The sequence below is a fragment of the Panthera tigris genome, chromosome A2, assembly GCF_018350195.1.
Source record: "Panthera tigris isolate Pti1 chromosome A2, P.tigris_Pti1_mat1.1, whole genome shotgun sequence".
NCBI lineage: Eukaryota > Metazoa > Chordata > Mammalia > Carnivora > Felidae > Panthera > Panthera tigris.
Genome location: NC_056661.1, coordinates 25,652,342 through 25,671,962, shown reverse-complemented (window position 1 = coordinate 25,671,962; position 19,621 = coordinate 25,652,342). Strand labels below are relative to the sequence as shown.

General features: G+C 39.5%; 1 protein-coding gene across 5 annotated transcripts in view; it reads left to right on the top strand.

Annotated features, from left to right (window-relative positions):
• The first annotated feature begins 6,808 nt into the window (after positions 1–6,808).
• The window catches only part of DENND6A (DENN domain containing 6A), a 64,613-nt gene continuing 51,800 nt past the window's right edge, over positions 6,809–19,621 (top strand). For 2 of the 5 annotated variants that reach the window (XM_042979227.1, XM_042979226.1), the window contains exon 1: positions 6,809–7,107. In XM_042979227.1, the coding sequence (XP_042835161.1) occupies positions 6,871–7,107 (237 nt within the window). In that variant the 5' untranslated portion in view covers positions 6,809–6,870. Of the gene's footprint in view, positions 7,108–10,171; positions 10,937–17,879; positions 17,960–19,621 lie in introns of those variants that run through there. The other 3 variants (XM_042979229.1, XM_042979228.1, XM_007084413.2) reach the window with 3 other exon arrangements.

Below are 19,621 nucleotides of genomic sequence, written 5' to 3'. Positions count from 1 at the left end.
TACTTTTTTTTGTTGGATGCTCTGCTTTTGGACTCAGTGAGGTGGTAGTCCTGCTTCTGCAGCTTTGCCAGGTGGGGGGTCACACTCCCTAAGTTCTGGGTGGCCCTGGCGCCCAGGCTCCAGGTGGCTGCTGTCTGGCACAATGAACGGAAACAACAGCTACTACTCCCACACCCGCCACCCCCAACAACACACACACACTGAACTGAGGAGACAGCCCTGATGACCTCTGAATCACCTCTGTGGTTATTCTTCCTTTGTCTTGAAGAATAGCGCAAGTTCGCACCTGCATAGCTCCATGGTCTAGCCCTGTGGGATCTAAGAAGTCTGACAGCCTTCCTACATTTTGTGTTGGGGTGGCTATTAGTTCTGTGATTCACATCCATGCTAATCTCCTCATCAAACGGTTGTTTGGCCACATCCTAGTGTTCTCTTCAGACCAATCTTTCTCTCTCTCTCTCTCTTTTTATTTTTTCATTATGAATAGGCTGACAATTTTCTGGTTAATTTTTGCTTAATAATTCCTTCTTTGACTCATTTCTATCTTGGATTTTACTGTAAGCAGTTAGGAGGAACCAAACATCCCCTTAAATACTTTGCTCAGAAATCTCCTCAGTAACTATCCAATTCATAGCTTGCAAGTTTTACCTTCCACAAAACACTAAAAATATAGTTCAGCCAAGTTAGCTTGTCATTTTATAAGAAGGATCACCTTCCTTCATTGTCCAAAATCATGTTCCTCATTTCCTTCTGAGATGTCACCAGAATGGCCTTTACCATGCATATTTTATTAACAGTCTTTTGATGATTATTTATGTATTCTCTAAAAAGACAGAAGCTTCTTCTCCAGAAGAAGGCTTCTCCAAAGCCATTCCATATTTTTAGGTATTTGTTATAGTAGCATTCCACTCTCAGTACCAAAGTCTGTATTAGGCTCCAGAGAAACAGAACCAGTAAGATGGAGAATTATACTGGATGGGTGGATGGGGTGGGAGGCGGGGAGGGGGTGTATTTATTATATAGGATTGGCTTGTGTGGTTGTGTAGGCTGAGAAGTCCCAACATCTGCAGTGGCAAGCTGGAGACCCAGGAAAGTCAGTGGTATAGTTTCTATCCTAGTCAAAGACCTAAGCACCAGGAGAGTTGATGCTATAAGTTCCAATTTCAGTCTGAGTCAGAAGGCAAGAGAAGACTGATGTCCCAAGTCAAAGACAGTGATGCAGAGAGCAAATTCTTCCCTACTCAGCCTGTTAAGGGATTGGATGAGGCCCACCCATACTGGGAAGGGCACTCTGCTTTACTCAAGTCTACCACTTGAAATGTTAATCTCATCTAGAAACACCCTCATAGACACACCCAGAATAATATTTAACCAAATATCTGGACATTCATGGCCCAGTCAAGTTTAACACATACAATTAATCATCACAGTGGCATAGCAGTTTCTGCCACAAAGATATAAGTGAAAACATTGTAATTTAATTTCTTTCCCTTGTATTTTAGCTGATTTCTCATCATACATATTTAAAAAAAAGCATTTAGGGGTGTGTGGATGGCTCAGTTGGTTAAGCAGCTGACTCTTTGTTTTGGCTCAGGTCATGATCTCACAGTTCATTGGTTTGAGCCCCATGTCTGGCTCTGAGCTGACAGCACAGAGCCTGCTTAGGATTCTCTCTCTCTCTCTCTCTCTCTCTCTGCCCCTCCCCCATGTGCATGCTCATGTGAACACGCTCTCTGTCTCTCAAAATAAATAAACTTAAAAGAATAGCTTTTAGTTATATAGATATTACACAGATGAAGAATAAAATGTTTAATTCCAAACAAAAAATTTCTACATCAAGATATTTCGTATCATCCCTAGTGCCTTTTTTTTTTGCATATAGTCCATCAAAACAGGATTATTCACTATATGTTATTTTGTGATCTACTTTTTTACTTAAAATATGTATGTTGAACATCTTTATGCTACAAAATATTCTTCTATGACATTTTAAATGACTGTATAATAGTCTGTTGACTGGATATAGGATATTTTTCAGTCAATCCCCTATTGTTGGACATTTAGGTGGTTTCCATTTTTTCACTATTGTAAGCAACTCTTATTACACTCTTGTTATTTCTTAATGTTTAGTTACAAAGCAATATATGCTCTCTCTCAATAACTAAAACAATACAGACTTGTGTAAAATAGAAAGCAAAGTTCCCCATTTCTATTCACCAGTGCTTCTATTTCCCACCTTTCCTATTCCCCATGAGGCAACCACTATTAACAGTTCACTATGTCCTTCTGAACTCCTCTGTTCTCTGATTCCTTTTTTCCTTTTCCTTCCGTTCTATTAACCTGCAGCCTTTTGTTTTCTGTTCTTTTCATGCTCAGCCTCAAGCCTCCCCACTTTCCTTATTTGCTGCTTACCCTGCCTGGGAAGCCAGACAAGCATATCTTTAGAATTATGTGTGAATTTAGACAAAATAATTTGCAAGTGAAGGCCTCACACCTCTGATTAAAGAGCATGAAATTTACGGGTTACCTTTTCTGATTTGCATGTTGACTGCTAATAGGCCTCTGAACCTGTCTCCTGGTACAAACTGGGTCAGGCAGTTGGAAAAGTAAATTTTCAAATAAGTGAGGTGTTACTATCTTTGCTTCTCATAAACTAAGAGGAAGCCACATTTAAAAAAACATTTTTATATTGGGGCACCTGCGTGGCTCAGGCAGTTAAGCGTCCAACTCTAGATTCAGGCTCAGGTCATGATCTTGCAGTTCGTGAGTTTAAGCCCCGCAGTGGGCTCCATGCTGGCAGTGTGGAGCCTGCTTGGGATTCTCTCTCTGTCTCTCTTTCTGCCCCTCTCCAGCTCATTCTCTCTCTCAAAGCAAATATATGAAATAAATTAAAAAAAGAAACATTTTCATATTAACTTTTCATGTGTTCCTACAACTGACCATGAAAGGAAAACTCTAAAATAGGAGATGATCAATTAGAGATTTTTTAAAGTGCATTCATCCATTCAGTAAATATTTACTGAGTGCCTGTCATATACAAGACATCATAGAGATATTGGGAATGTAAAGATAAAAGCCGAAAGCTCTTCATCTTCTTTTTAAGCTTTCATAAATACTATTTAGGAAGCACCCAACAGTGTATTTCATTGTCTTCTTTGCCTGGATTCTCCTTTATAAACCTGCAGTTAAGCATTTTGTCTCCCAGAGATGTGTGGCAATAAACTCCATTCTCCGTCGGTAACACACTGGCACTTGAGCCTCTGTGTATTTCTCTGTGTATTTTCTTACCACCACAAGTGGAATTATGCTGTGGCAGCTGCAGCAGTATTTAGCTCAAAAGCAAGAGGGAAGTCCTCTAGCTGCCTACGTAGGTGGATATCTGGGGCATCTGGGCTCCCTCCCTTTTAGTAAAATTAAGTCCAGATATTTGGCATTGCAATTTACACCATTATCTAAAGCTCACGCTTTCTTTTAATTTTTTTCTTTCTTCTTCTTCTTCTTCTTCTTTTTTTTTTTTTTTTTTACTATAAAATTGCTGAAATGCCAAGAGTTTGGTTGGGGTAAATAGGGAAGTTTGGAATGTTTTTAATCCTGTCCTCAGTGTTGTTGGTAATATTAGAAGAGCAGCAGAGCCATGAATACAGTCATACTCTTGGCTAAAGCAGCCTACCCTGACTTATGTACTCCTCACATTAGTTGACAGTGAATGCAACCTGAGCCAGCGATATGACCTGGCTGCCAAAAGAAGCAAATGTGATCTGAACCAGCATTAATAGAAGGCTGGTGGCTGGGACAAGTAAGGTAATAGTCCCAGAGTACACTCGGCAGTAGTCAGATCACACCTGGAGGATGGTGTTTCCTCCTGGGCACCACATTCTAAGAGTGATGTTGATAAATTGGAGTATGCCCCAGTTGTGAAACAGGTTGATGAATGGCCTACAAACTACATCCTTTGAGGAATAGTAGGAGGAACTGGGGTAGTTTACCCTGGAAACTAGAAGACATGTGGATGTGGGATAACCATTTTCAAATATATGGAGGGCTATTGTGTAGAAGAGTTGAACACTTCTGTGTAATCTCAGCAAGCACAACTTAGACCAAAGGGTATATATTACAAAGTGGCTGATCTTGTCTCCATAAAAGGAAGAATTTCCTAGCCCTTATAAACATCCAGAACATAGCAGCTTTGCAAGATACTTTACCTTCATACGGGGTGTTGGAATGGCAGCTGGCTGACCAAACATCAGAAGATTCATGAATAGGATGAGAAGTTTGGAGAGATGAGCTGATCCAAGATCCTTTCAGATTCAAAGGTTCTAATGACAGAACCTTAAGAAGAAAGGAAGTATTATTAGTACTTTTCCCCTAGCACCCATATAAGTATTCGCCACAGAAACTAGGTTAAAATTGGAGCTAAGGCTAAAAATCAAAGCTATGAGGGTAAAAAAAGAAAACCATAGGAACATTCTGTTTTCCTAGTGGTTGTGGATTTTGTGAAAAAAAATTTAGTAGTGTTTGTTAGGGGTGCCTGGGTGGCTCAGTCAGTTAAGCATACAGCTTTGGCTCAGGTCATGATCTCTCCATTTGTGAGTTTGAGCCCCATGTTGGGGGCTCTGAGCTGTCAGCACAGAGCCTGAAGACTGCTTCCAGTTTGTTGTCTCCCTCTCTCTCTGCCCCTCCCCCATTTGTGCTCTGCCTCTCTCTCTCAAAAATATATAAATATTAAAAAAAAAAAGGTAAAGAAAAAAAGTTTTGTAGTGTTGGTTAGTTTTTTCCAAAGCTAACCAAATGATTATTTTTTCTACCTTTAAGATTCTTTAGAGCCCTGGTGTGCTTTCTTTCTCATCAAACTTACAGTCTTCTTAGTATGTTGTTTTCAGGATACTATATTTTGCAGTTACTTTTAATTCAAATTATGAAGCAGAACTTCAGGGAATGGCAGCCTGTGTCCACATGTCAAAGAACCAGCCCTGTGGAACAACTGGTGTTTAGAGCTTATTAATCATTAATAATGTGGTAGCACCCAGTAAAATGTGTGCATTGAGATAGCTTGGCTCTTCCCCACAATCAGTGAGGTGAGTAGGCTGGGACTGATCATTCTTATTTCATCAATGCAGAAACTGAGTCTTAGAGCAGCGTGCCTACCATGATCATGGGTGGAGCTGGCACTAGAATCCAGAACTTCTGACTGCTAGTCCAGTGCTCTTTGTAATTCTGTTTTTAATAATAAAGGCTATTGTGCTTTCCTAATAGTGGGTTTAGAGACTTACTTAAATGCAGAACATTGTTTTTCTCTCTTAACTACAGTGGTTCTCTAGAGTAGGAGGGCAGATTGATTTGGCCACAAATTTGGCTTTTAACTTGAATGCTGTCCCTAGTTCATCTTACTTCCTAAAAATAGTCTTTAGCAAACATCACTATTGATGTCTGATGATAATTGACCCTTTCCTTGAAGTATTGATGCTAACACTCCAAATAAAAATCATAAGAATGTATACAGAACAATGTTTGTCAACTAGGGTAGATTTGACTGGGTAGTGCAGCAAAATGCTTAGGAGCTTTGGCTGAGTCAGAGATCTGGGTTTAAATCTTTGTTCTGCCACCTATTATTGGCTGTGACATCATTATCATCTCACGGAGCCTCAGAATCCTTACCGGAAAAATGGGAATAATAATAAGACCTGCCTTTTTGGGTTGCTAGGAGGATCAGATGAGATAATGTGTGTAAAAGCATGAAAACCGTGTTGTTGTTTTTTAAAAATGTTTGTTGTGAGTTATTATCCATTGTCTTTTACTCATTTTTCTATTAGAGTATTGTTGTGTGCTTCCTATTTACTTTCATCATGCTGTTTATACTCAGGGTGCTGAATAAATCCTAATCAGTAGTATCCTACTGGGCCAATAATCAGTAATAATTCAATAGATCAAGTGCCTTCTTGGCACGGGATGCAAAGCGGCTTGGGGTGCCTGGCTGGCTCAGTCCCTAAAGCATGCAACTCTTGATCTCAGGGTTGTGAGTTTGAGCCCCATGTCCAGTGTAGAGATTACTTAAAAATAAAATCTAAACAACAATAAAGCTGCCTGAGACTAGACCCTTGCTAAGAGAGAGTGATCCACAGGTTGCTGTGGAGGCCAACCTGGTGTTTCAGAAAGCACTGCAGATGTTGTGTGAGTGTTGAATGAGTCACAGGCAACCAGGCCAAGAAAGGTGGGTGGGACCTTGGTGGAAGGGAACAGTTAAGTGAAGGGAACAGATCTCTTAATCAGGAGGCGAGAGAGCAGAGAGGGAACTGAAAGCCGGCATTTGAGTTGTAGTAATACTTGCTGGTCTAGTCATGTAACTTCTCAGAATCTCAATTTCCTTATTCGTGAAAAGAAATAAATAATGAAGTCTACCTACTAGTCATGATGTGAAGATTCAATGGAGTAATGTGTGTAAAGTACTTGCTGGCACATCAACTGGCACAGAGTAAGTGTTCAGTAAATGTTAGCCACCGTAATCATTATGTGTAATAATTTTAATAATACCTTATAGTTATGAACCTTGTCCTACCAAGCATAATTCCTCCCCAGATCGTTGAACTGAGAAGAAGAGTGTCAGGATTCATAAACTACTCTTGAAGAGCTTTAAGGCAAGAATGCCAGGGCGGTATTCACAATTCCAGCTTAAGCACTACGACTCCACGTCTGCGCGGTGGCAAGGGAGAACCAGCTCCGAGCCCAGCTCCCAGGGTCACGTGGGCCATGGCCCCGCCCCGGCCGAGCCCGTCCTCCGCCGCTGCGGCAGCGGCGGCTGCGCCTGCGCGGGGCTGGGCGCGCTCTGCTGCGCGGTCCGCAGTGGAGGCGGCGCGAACAGCAAGGGGGCGGCGGATGGCTCTGCGGGGCTTGGCAGCCTCGGGGCCCAGCTCCCGCGGGCCGTTGGACGAGGCCGTGGCTGCGGCCGAGGAGCGCGGGGCGCCGGCCGTGCTGGCGACGGGAGGCGCGCCGGAGGACGATGAAGAAGATGAGGGCCGCGGCCGGGGCCTGCTGCGCTGGGACGGCTTCTCGGCCTGGTTGCACTGCGTGTGTGTGGTGGGCTTCGACCTGGAGCTGGGCCAAGCCGTGGAGGTGAGGCCCGGCCGCACCTTGCCCCCGCGCCTCGTTCGGGTTCCCGCGCCCGGGCGGCTCCAGCAGGGCGTGTGGCCCACGGGCCGACGGGTCTGGACCCCGGCCGCTGCGCATCCGGGCGTGGCTGGCCGTCCCTCCGCGGGTCGGCCGGGCTGCGGTCCATTGGCAGTTCCCGTGGGAGGATCGTGGGCTGCGGCTAGGGGTGAAAAGTTCTTTCTAGGCCCCTCCTAAATACTTGCCGAGGTTCGTTTTTGTTTGTGTTTTTAACCCGGTGTCACAGGAGTGACTAAAATGGGTAGCGGCACCCCGAGAAGGCTGCAGGCAGGATGTTGGCGACTTTTTGAAGAAACGAACAATGCCCCTGACATAGGGTGAACTATAATAGCCAAACCTCACACAGCCAACTTTTTTTAGACTCCTAGACGTTTCGGTCATTTCCAGTAACTCTTATAGTTACTTTAGACCACCCAACTTGAGCCGAAATGCTTATTTCAGCAGGATTTTCTCCATTTCCCCCTTTTGTTCCTCATTTCTATTATTTGTGTGTTTTTTTTTTTCCCTTTACTGTTCTTTCTTGATGTTGCTTCTGAAACAGTTGGCTTGAAAGCTACTATCAAGATGAACATAGGGAAAATCCTTTGCTTGTGAATCTGTCAAGTTTTCCATTTATATGTCACCTTATTGAAAGGCCTTCCAGTGTTATTTATTCTTGACATTGTTTAGGATCCCTTTTGTAGCATAAGACATTGCTTGTCTTTGTGTACAAGGAAAACGTTATCAGAAGGAGGTATGTTTAGAAAATTTTTGTCTGTTTGTTTTGGTGACGATGGCAGATTTTAAGAAAACATCTCATTCAGACTTCAGTGGCATGAGTTGGCTATGAAAATTGGCCAGAGAGGTTTTTCTTAAAGCAAAGCTACTGCTTTTGTATTCAACCTATCTTCTGTTTTATCATTACACAGTTCAATACACACATTAAGTTTCTGCTAAGATCTAGGCATTATGCTGGTTGCTGGGCATCCAAATATGAACCAAATGCTTCAACCTGTATTAGTAGGTTTAGACTACAATTTAGAGGGGAACCAAGAATTAATCACAGCAGGAGATAGGGCCAAATGCCATGACTGGCACATAGTGGTGTTCCATACATATTTGTTGATAGAATGAGCGGATACATGAGCAATTCTGTATCTTACTATGACAGAAACAACAGTTTCCAAAGACTTCAGAGATTTAGAGGTCATCTATTGTTTACATTGACATGTTAACCTGAAGTTGTATGTGTAGCAAAATACAATTTAACCAGAAAGTGTAGGATTGGGTTGTTATAGTTGATTGCATTTTAAAATAGCTAAATGAGATCCTTGTGGACTCTCGTCATTTGGGACATTATTTTTAAGGATTTTTTTTGACCAAATAAGCAACATTTAGCGTAATTGACGTGCTACAAAAATGTGAATTAAAGGACTTATTTTGAATTTCATTTCCAATGGGATATGCTACTCAACAGAGTTTTCTTTAGGTCAGTGGTTCTTTTTGTGCATCCTGGACCTTTTAAAAAATATGAACTCCAGGGGCGCCTGGGTGGCTCAGTCGGTTAAGCATCTGACTTCAGCTCAGGTCATGATCTCACAGTCTGTGGGTTCGAGCCCCATGTCGGGCTCTGTGCTGACAGCTCGGAGCCTGGAGCCTGCTTCAGATTCTGCTCTCTCTCTGACCCTCCCTCATTCATGCTCTGTCTCTATCTCAAAAATAAATGAACATTAAAAAATTTTTTTTAATTCAAAAAAATATGAACTCCATTACAAAAATGCTTACTGATACAAAATTAGGTATATGCTTCTGTGGACTATCTGGGGGTCATCTGTGGATCTTCTATTTCATTGTCCCCAGATTAAGAATCACTCATTTTATAAAAAACGTTTTTAATGTTTATTTATTTTTGACAGAGAGAGAGAGAGAGAGAGACAGTGCGAGTGGGGGAGTGGGAGGGAGAGAGAGACGCACACAATCCGAAGCAGGCTCCAGGCTCTTGAGTTGTCGGCACAGAGCCTGACGCAGAGCTCAAACTCACGAACCATAAGATCATGATGAGAGCCAAAGTTGGACGCTTAACTGACTGAGCCATCCAGGTTACCCAAGAATCACTGATTTTAGAAGGCATAGGATGAGGGTGGGGAAGATTCTCTAATAAAGGATCCAAAGAAAGATAAATACATTAAATGAATTGCAACACAACTTAATTTTGTTTTGTTTTCCTAAGAAATGTAGAATATTGCACCTTGCCACTTTTAAAAGAAGAAAAAGGAACACAAATTAGTAACGAATATAATGAAATAGTTGAGAAATGTAGTTCACTTGTGTATTATGACCATATCCAGGCCAAAAATAGGACAAGAAAGTGAACGTAGAATCATGTTGGAGAAGTGAATATAGTAGTTCCAGCCCTAATTCCTATGATGCACAACCATGAAGACTCAAAAGGGAAATCAATTAAAGAGTAGGTAAAAATTAAAGAATAGGTAAAAACTTAGTCCTAGAAGCAACCTGTGACATCACCATCTTTGAATTGTACAGTTGAAAGAGATTAAGAATCTGTTGTGCCATGACAGAAAGTACCATTTACAAATGCATAAACAGTGCCACTTAGTTAAGCTTAAATCCTTAACAAAGCGACAACATATATGACATCGATCAAGGACTCAGACTCCAGAGCTGGACTGCCTAGGTTTGAGTCTGTGATTTGGGGCATATTAGCTTGCCTTACACTTCTCTGTTAACAATCTGCATCATGGCATTGCTGTGATAATTAGATAATGTTGGTGAAACATTTGGAACAGTACCTATGACTCAGACCTATGTCAGTGTGTATTTGGGAAGTATTGAAATCCTTTTTTTTTTTTTTTAATATTTATTTTCAGAGAGAGAGTGGGGGAGAGGGAGGGAGGGAGAGAGAGAATCCCAAGCAGGCTCCATGCCAACAGTGCAGAACCTGACACAGGGCTTGATCTCACAAACTGTGAGATGACCTCAGCAGAAAGCAAGAGTCTGATGCTTAACTGACTGAGCCACCCAAGTATCCCCCCCACCTTTTTAATTTTCAATGGAGAGAATCCTTAACTTGATTGTAAACATGAGGCCTTTGAGCCTTAATTTTCTCAGTAGTAATATGAAGTTGAGGAAGTAGAATCAGTACTTTTATTTTAAAGCAGGGAAACTTTTTTCCCTGTATAAATAAAAATCTAATATAGGACCTCAGTGGCTTACTTGGTTGAGATGGGGCCTATGTTGTGTATATTTGGTTGCAGACAGCAGAAACTAAGCTATACCTCAAGCAGAAAAGGAACTTGCTGTAAGGCAACAGATTTTCCAACGTCTCCAAGGTACAAACCTAGTGGGGCTTCATGAAATGGCTGAGCCTGGAACTGGGAAGCCTCTGTCTTATGCTCTTGTTTTATGGGATTTGTTCATAAATCCCATATTTGGGATAATGCTCCCTGCAACTTCTATTCTCTGCTTCTATAATCTTTATGGTGGACAAGTTGTGCTTTTCAGCCACTTTAATGAAGAGACACACCAGAGGAATGTACTCAGGCCTGGTTTGGGGCAAACAATGAGCTGAAGACCTGTGTGGTTAGGGGAGTGGTCCATGTTGCATAAAATGTCTGTTAGGTCCTATTCTCAAGTAAAGGGGACAGGGAAGGGTATCTTTTAAGTTGGAAAGAGACTGTAAAATGTGTTGACTATAGGAGGTATGCTCAGCTTCTTCCTTTTCCCCTGAAGTGGCCCTGAAACATCACCACAGAATCCCAGTGTCCTCTGGAACAAGGTTTGAAATCCTCTGGATTTTATATACTTTATATCACTTCTAGCTCTGAAATTACCTGATTATGTAGTAAAGCCTTAATTATCTGAATCCAGAATTGCCTCATTTATTCAGAATTTTTCCCTGATTGAGTAATAATATGCTCATTGTTGAAAACTTGGCAAGAAAGAAAATTATGAACACTAGAAGCATCACTCATAATTATATTGAGAAACAAGTACTATTAATATTTGACATTTTTGTTAATGCTTTTTCTTCTTTACATAATTTCATATCTGTCAAGAATTAATTTGTTAGGAACAGAAACTCTCTCAAAAAAGTTTAAGAAAAATGATTGTAAGGAGTCTCTTGGAACCCAGTTGCTGGAAGGGGAACGAACCTCCTGGGATCTGGAAAGCCCTAGGCTTTTTTGTCTTTGTTTCTTGGGAGCTGTGTGGTCTTTTGTCTCTGCTTCTCTTTGCAATTCTGTTCCATTTTCCGTGCTGAGGCTGGTTTCTCCTGCAAGGGTCTCAGTTTCTGCTCCCCCATTTCTCTTGACTTTGGACTATTGTAGTTCTGATTTTGGCCAAACTTTACTTTTGTATTCTGGAACCAGACTGAAGCTTAATATAAATACGGAGTATCTGATTGGCTCAGCATGGGTCAGATGCTCCCTTTTGTTCAGTCAGCTGTGTTAGGAGACAGGGTTTCTGTAACAACAGTGACCACTTAGGCTCACCCTTGTAAAAGGAGGAGGGGACAATTTCCAAAGCATGGGCTGGACAGCAGTCCCCCAAACAGGTCTACTGCAAGAGTCTGCTTTTATTGATAAACATTCTCATAAATGATTTGCCAGATCATTAAAGACTCTTCATAAATACAATTTTATGAACCATAATTTATTTAACCATTTTCCTTAATTTGGATATTTAATAGTTTCTTTTTTCTTCACACTGTAGAAAGCTACGTATTGCCTGTACATACATCTTAGAGATGTTTTGCATTTTTGAGAGCTTTTAAATCATGTGAACTTCTAGAATGTCCTAGGAAGTTGCATTTCTATAATTTGAAGTCACTTCCTCAAGCTCTCTAGTTTCTGATTTTATAAGAATTGAGGTATCCTTGGTGGTTTTCCCCTCTTGAAGTCTTTACCTATGAACTCTTTGGACAATTTTAAACTAGTGAAAAGAGCACAAGCTTTGGGGTTTTGAACATCTGCTAGTTGCTGATTTTTGGCCAGTTTCTTCAATTTAAGTGGAAAAATAATATCCAAGAGTGTTGTTGGAAATACGAAGAGAGATAATGCATGTAAGAATTAATGCCTGTCATTTAATGCATGCCCAAATGTTGATCCCTTTTTATAGTTAGTGTCCTTGCATATTCAATAATCAGCGTAGGACTATTTTTGGCTGTTCTCTCACACCTCTTATTTTGCCTTAAATTGATTTAAAAAAGAAAACCTCATGGTTTTGGATGTGTATCACAAGTATTTTAAGCACTTTGTAGGGGGGCACCAGGCTGGCTTAGCTGAAGAGCATGCAACTCTTTTTTTTTTTTTTTTTAATTTTGTAAATTAAGTTTATTATTTTGAGAGAGAGAGAGAGAGTGCATGCATGCATGGGAGCACAAGCTGGGAAGGGGCAGAGAGGAGAGACAGAATCCCAAGAAGGCTCTGCACCATCAGTCCAGAGCCCAGTGCGTGGCTTCAATTCATGAACTGTGAGATCATGACCTGAGCTGAAATCAAGAGTTAATTGCTCAACTGACTGAGCCACCCAGGAACCCCAGTCTTTTTTTAAAGATTAAAAAAAATGTTTATTTACTTTTGAGAGAGCGCAAATAGGGGTGGGTCAGAGAGAGGGGGACAAAAGATCTGAAGTGGGCTCTGCACTGATAGCAGCAAACCTGATGTGAGGCTTGAACTCTTGAACTCACAAACCACGAGATCATGACCTGAGCTGAAGTTGGACGCTCAGCCGACTGAGCCACCCAGGTGCCCCCTGCACCAAATTTTTAAAAAAACACATTGAAGATAAAGCTCTGCTCTGGAGTGAAGGCAAACTTCTATGTCATTTTTTTTTTAAAGCAGTGAAAGAATTGACTCCCCTTTCTTTTTCACTTCTGCTTTTTTGAGTTATTCCCCTTTATGCCTTAGCAAGGTGGAGCCAGAAGTAGTCACCATAGTTTACTTTATCCTAGCAAAGTTTCTTGTTTATTTTTGTGAGAAGAGTGAAAGGCAGTTGTGTGAAGGGTTGTTTCCTTTCTTTCCCTCTTAAACTGGGTGTTCCATAACCTCAGTATTTGATCCTCAGCAAGTTTACTGTTTTAATAAAAATGGGTGTTACATTTAATTGTATGTTGCTGGACCGTCTCATTGAACTGTCTATTCATCAGATATTGGGCAACTACCACATCCAGACACCATTGTGTTCTGGAGATAAAACCTTGATCAACCCTCCCTCAACTTGCTTACAGTGTATCATGGATAGTAGGCCATTAAACAGTGAGGGTTATAATAGGATGGTTTTCAGGTACCAATAATGGCCTGTACATTTCCTTGTGAACTTGTAGCACTTCATAGTAGCTTGATGTAGGTCTCTGGTTTGAGAGTTAAAGCTTTAGTGGCCTCCTGAGCTTAGGCTCCCAGATTTTACAGAGGCTTCTTCAGTGTTACTAAGCTCTGGTTCTGTTATGAAATTGTAGAATTTCAATATGGAGATTATCTGGGATGTTCCCATGCCATCTAGTCCATTCACAAGTACTTGGTGATGAATGATGTGAAACATGAACAATTGTATCTAACTTTACTCTTATTAGAGAGAAATGCTTCACTGTCTATTCCATGGGCAAACTGATCACATTCCCAGTAACATAGTTTAGGTCTTGAATGAGCTGGAATCTTAGACTTAGGTCCATCCTGTTTTGATACTGTGATGTCAGGCCATTTTTTCTACTTTTTAAAATAAGTAAACATTTTTTATTGCAGTATAACATACATGTAGGAAAGCATATAAATCCTAAGTTCTGTGAATTTACATTAAGTGAGCATACCATTCACTACCATAGAGATCAAGAAATAGAAATATTATCACTGCCCCAGAAATTTCCCTTATGTCCTCTTTCAGTCATGATCTATTGCTGCTCCCCCCACCCTGCTCCAGACCCTGGCAACCACTAATCTACTTTCTGTCTCTCTGGATTCTCCTATTCTGTACATTTCATATGCATGGAATCACAACCTATGGCATTTTTTTGTCTGGCTTCTTTCACTTAGTATAATTTTTTCAAGGTTCATCCATGTTGTAGTATATATCAGTATTTCATTCCTTTTATGGCTGAATTTTCTATCATTTTTTGAATTTTATATCAGTATATGGAAATATAACATTTGGTTTATCCATTCATCATTCAATGGAAATTTGGATTTTTTTCCAGTTTTGGCTATTATAAATAATGCTGCTATGAATATTCACTTGTAAGTTTTTGTATGAACATATGCTTTCACTTGTCTTAGAGTGAAGTGAAATTGTTGTGTCATAAAGTAACTCTCTATGTTTACTTTTTTTGAGAAACTACTAAACTGTTTTCCAGGGTGACTGTATTTTCACATTTCCATTAGTAATGTGTGAGGGTTCTAATTTCTCCATATCTTGTAAGCACTTGTTACTGTCTGTCTGTGATTACAGCCATCCTAGTGGATTTGAGGTGGTATCTTATTTTAATTTTATTTGCATTTTCCTGATGACTAACGGTGTCGAGTGGCCTTTTATGTGCTTATTGGCCATTTGTATATCTTTTTGGAGAAATGTCTAATTAGATCCTTTATCCATTTAAAAAATTGGGTTATTTGACTTTTTTGTTGAATTGTAAGAATTCTTTATACAGTCTGTATATTAGGTCCTTATCAGATACATGTTTGCAAGTAGTTCCTTCCGTTTTGTGGGTTGTCTTCACTTTCTTGGTAGTGTTCTTTGAAGCACAAAAGTTTTTTAGTTTTTGTTTTGTTTTTTATGTTTTAGTTCTCTATTTTCATTCATTCATTCATTCATTCATTCATTCATTCATTTAGAGAGAGCACATGCATGTGAGAGAGGGAGGGGCAGAGGGAGAGATTGAAAGAAAGAATCTTAAGCAGGCTCCACGCCCAGCACGGAGCCCATTATAGGGCTCAGTCTCATGACTGTGAAATTGTGACCTGAGCCAAAATCAAATGCTTAACTGACTGAGCCACCCAGGTGCCCTGAAGCACAAAAGTTTTAAATTTTGATGAAGTCCACTTTATGTTTCTTTGGTTGCTTATGCTTTTGTTATATCTGAGAAACCATTGGCTAATGCACAGTCATAAAGATTTATTCCTATGTGTTCTTCTAAGACTTTTGTAGTTTTTGGGTGCTTGGGTGGCTCAGTCGGTTAAGCATCTGACTCTTGGTTTCAGCTCAGGTCATAATCTCATGGTTTGTTAGATCAAGCCCCATGTCGTTGAGCTGAAGGTGTGGAGCCTGCTTTGGATTCTCTCCTCCTCTGTGCCACTCCCCCACTCCTGTGAACTTTCAAAATAAATAAACATTAAAAAAAAAAACTTGTAGTTTTAACTTTTACACTTAGGTCTTTAGTCCACTTTGGGTTACTTTTTATATATGATATGAAGTAGAGATGTTACTTTTTTAACCTTATTTTGATACATTTTTTGGCTTACATAGTTAGAAAAGTCATTCATTTAGCTTTGTCAAAAGTTAACATTTTATATAAACATAGTACAATAATCCAAAACAAGAATAGATATTGGTATGATACTATTTACTAGACCACAGAGTTTATTGGGATTCACCAGTTTTTCTACTAATGTGCTTTTTCTGTTTCAAGATCCAATCCAGTTTCTACGTTGCATGTAGATATCATATCTCCATAGTCCTCTTCAATCTGTGGAAGTTCCTCAATCTTTTCTTGCATTTCATGTCCTTGATACTTTGGAAGAATACTGTTCATATATTTTGTAGTATGCCTTTCAATTTTGTTTTTTCTGGTGTGTTATCATAATTAGCCTGAGGTTATGAATTACTGGGAAGAATACCCCAGATATGACGCGTCCTTCTCAGTACATCATATTAGGGAGTACAGGATGTTAAAATTAAAATGTCGCATTATTGGTGATTTAAACCTTGATCACTTGGTTAAGATGATGTCTCCCAGGCTAATACACTATAAAGTTACTATTTTTCTCTTTGTAATTAATAAGTGTTTATTTTGTTAGAGACTGAGACTGTGCAGTATCTTGTTTTCCATACTTTGCCTGCTAATTTAGCATCCATAAGTGTATCTTACCTGCAGCAATTATTCTGGTGTTCTAATAGTGATTTTTCATTTTCCTCACTCCTTTTGTATTTATTAGTTAGAATTCTTTTATAAGGAAAAGTTGTCCCTTCTTGCTCATCCATCCACCTATCTATATCAATGGGAACTCAAGGATACTTATTATTTGGGTTATAATCTAGTACTATCATTATTTACTTTATTAACCAAATCATTACAAATTTGAACATTGGTGCCTTTTTAGGTTGGCTCCTATGTCCTTTAGACATGCCCCCCCCCCACCCCCACCCTCCTTTTGAGCACTTCCTTTCTGGCATCACAAGATGCCCCATGCTCATCTTGCGTTTTTCCTGTGCTAGCCCTGTAATCAGCTACCTCCCTAAGAAGCCCTGATTCTTTTTTATTGCAGAACAGTATTTAACAATCAACATCTCGGTGTTAGGTGTACTCACTGCTGCTGAGGTGTCATTGCTTTATTTTTTCACATTAAAAGGCCTTTTAAAGGAGACATTATATAGTGTTTAATAGATCTTAAACTATTTTCCAGCCAGTTTTTAAAAATTACATGAAAAAGGTAGACTTGTTTTTTGCTTGTAAGCAGTTTCCGTTTCGGTTTTGAATAAATGTTATTGTCTAATATTGAAGACATAATTTTTTTTAAAGATTTTATTTTACATAATCTCTGCACCCAACGCGGGGCTCATACTTACAACCCCGAGATCAAGAGTTACATGCTCCACCATCCGAGCCGGTCAGGTGCCTCTGAAGACATAACTTTTTTTTTTTTTTTAATGTTTATTTATTTTTGACAGAGAGACAAAGAACATGAGCAGGGGAGGGGCAGAGAGAGAGGGAGACACAGAATCTGAAGCAGGCTCCAGGCTCTGAGCTGTCAGCATAGAGCCCAATGCGGGGCTTGAACCCACAAACCGTGAGGTCATGACCTGAGCCAAAGTCGGACACTCAACCAACTGAGCCACCCAGGTGCCCCTGAAGACATAACTCTTACTGAGTTTAGAATTGATCCTCTTTTTAAGGTTTTGGTGATGTTTGTATGTGAATTAATGTTTATGTAGGAGGTCAAGGCAGGCCTGGGATGGCCTAGGATGTAATCTCTACCAGGCCTGAGATGCTAGGTAGGATTGTGAAATGGAGATAGATACTGAGTGACATGGCAACAGGCAGACGCCTGTTCACAGATCACTGAGATTCATGGCAGGCATGAATTTTTCCCATGTCCAAGTGTTACTAGCAATAAGTTAACTGGTGTTCCTAATTTTCTTTCTCCTGGGACCATAATTACTCCCACACTGATATGGGAATGTCATCCCCATTAGGGTGTGCAGGGGCAAGTGGCAGATAGATATACCTTTGAAGAGAATAACCTGATTTAAAACATTTTGTAATACTATTTTCCAGTATATATATTAATATTTTTTCTGGGGTGCATTTTTCCTATTACATCATGATGTGAAATATTTATGCTATACCATCATTTTTAGGCCTTAGTAATTATATCAAATAAAATTTATGTTTTTCTTGGCTTATTACCTGGCCACCTCTCCCTTATTTCTTATAACATGGAAGATCTTAACATAGGTAACAGAACCAGGGTGACATTAGCTGATGCTCTCTGTCCCCCTTTGATGCCTCCCAGGAATGCCAGTGGCCTGGGGGACAGAGATGCCTGGACTTGAGCTGTGGAGAGAGGAAACTTCAAGAGAGAGGCGTCTGCAGGTACTGGGGCCAATCCACAGTTGATTAATGCCTGTATAGTTATCAGGAGCTAACTGACTAACATTGATTGCCCAAGCTTATATTTATACTTTTTTTTTTTTTTTTTTAACAAGATAAAGTATGTACAAGGATAATCTAGTAACTGTGGCAATTAGTTTGAGATACTCAAACTGTGGCAGTTTGAGATACTTGGCAATGGTTACTTTTCTTGATTTTTATGGAGTTTAATTGAGGTTTTAAAATTAAATTTTTTTTCTATATTTTGATCTTAAGTACATAGTAGACATTGGAAACCTATAGCATATAAACATGCATTATTTTTTTTGAATATCATATCTATTCCAATATGATATAACACTGGGTAGTCGTAACAGAATACATTAAAATGAAATTCTAGAATATTTGACTAGTACAGTCAGAGTTTTTAAAAGGTATACTTGATAGTTTATGTAGTTCTTACATCTTTTTAGTTTACTTAAATATATATAGCATACATAAGCCCCTGAAATACACATACACACACAGAGATATATACACACATGTATATTTAAGGTACTCATATATATGGGTAAAACATACCAAAATTTTTTCTATATTGTCATGATGGTGTTTTAAACCATAGGAAACCAAAGTCCTAAGAAACCACTATGTATATTTGCTTTTGCATTTATATTTTAATTGCAGGAAATAAAAATCTGAAGGGCACTCACATAAAACTGAGTTTAAAGTCTAAGATAAAGCTATTATGGACCACTAAATTTACCAGTATGATAACTCTGGTATAATTTATATGTAATGAGATTTTCATAAAATAGGGCTAACTTGGTTATAAGTTTGCCATTTCTGCTTTAAAAGTAACGAGCAAAATGGTTTCAGGGTTAAGCAAGGGAGATGTATGTATGCATAAAAAAGAAGTACAAATTAAATACTAGGTTGTTGGATGGAACTAATTTGAAGGTATATCCACTGGTTGAAGAAATATATTTTTAGTGTTTACTATGCAGCAGAGACTGTTCTAGGTGTAAAGATAGAGTTGTGAACAAAACAGACCAGATTCTTGCCTTCATGAATTATGGAGACAGGGGTTAAATCAGATTGGTCAAAATGTGGGATACAAAGCAGAGTATGTAGAGAGAAATATTGGCTTTGGTATCATTCTCTATCCAGGAATGGTGCGTGGTTTTCATGTAGTATACCAGCTCTCTAGACCCTTCCCTTAACCCTGGATTGAGAAGGATTATATGCCACATTCTTGCTAGGGGGGAAAGAGGGCTGTGATTGCATACAACGATCGCTTCTAGGCATGGAGTGAAGAATGGTGGCTTGTGTACTTTGGAATCAGGCCTAAATTCAGCCCCTACCTCTGGCACTTAGTAAACAAGTAAATTTTAGAAGAGTTATTTTAACTGCTATGAACTTGTCTCTTCTTCTGTAAAGATAGGCAGAATTGACAGAAATATTGTGAAAATTAAAAACTCTGGAAGATACTCATATAATACTGGTTCTCCCCATCTTTTTTCTTACCTTAGTTTTCTTATATCTACAGTGGGGATACTGGGCTTGTCTGTTATTGTGAGAACTAAATCAGTGAAGTAAATATGTGAAATCACTTTAATATGGTTTATAATGTGATATCTGGAAATGGATGTTTTATCTGAAAAT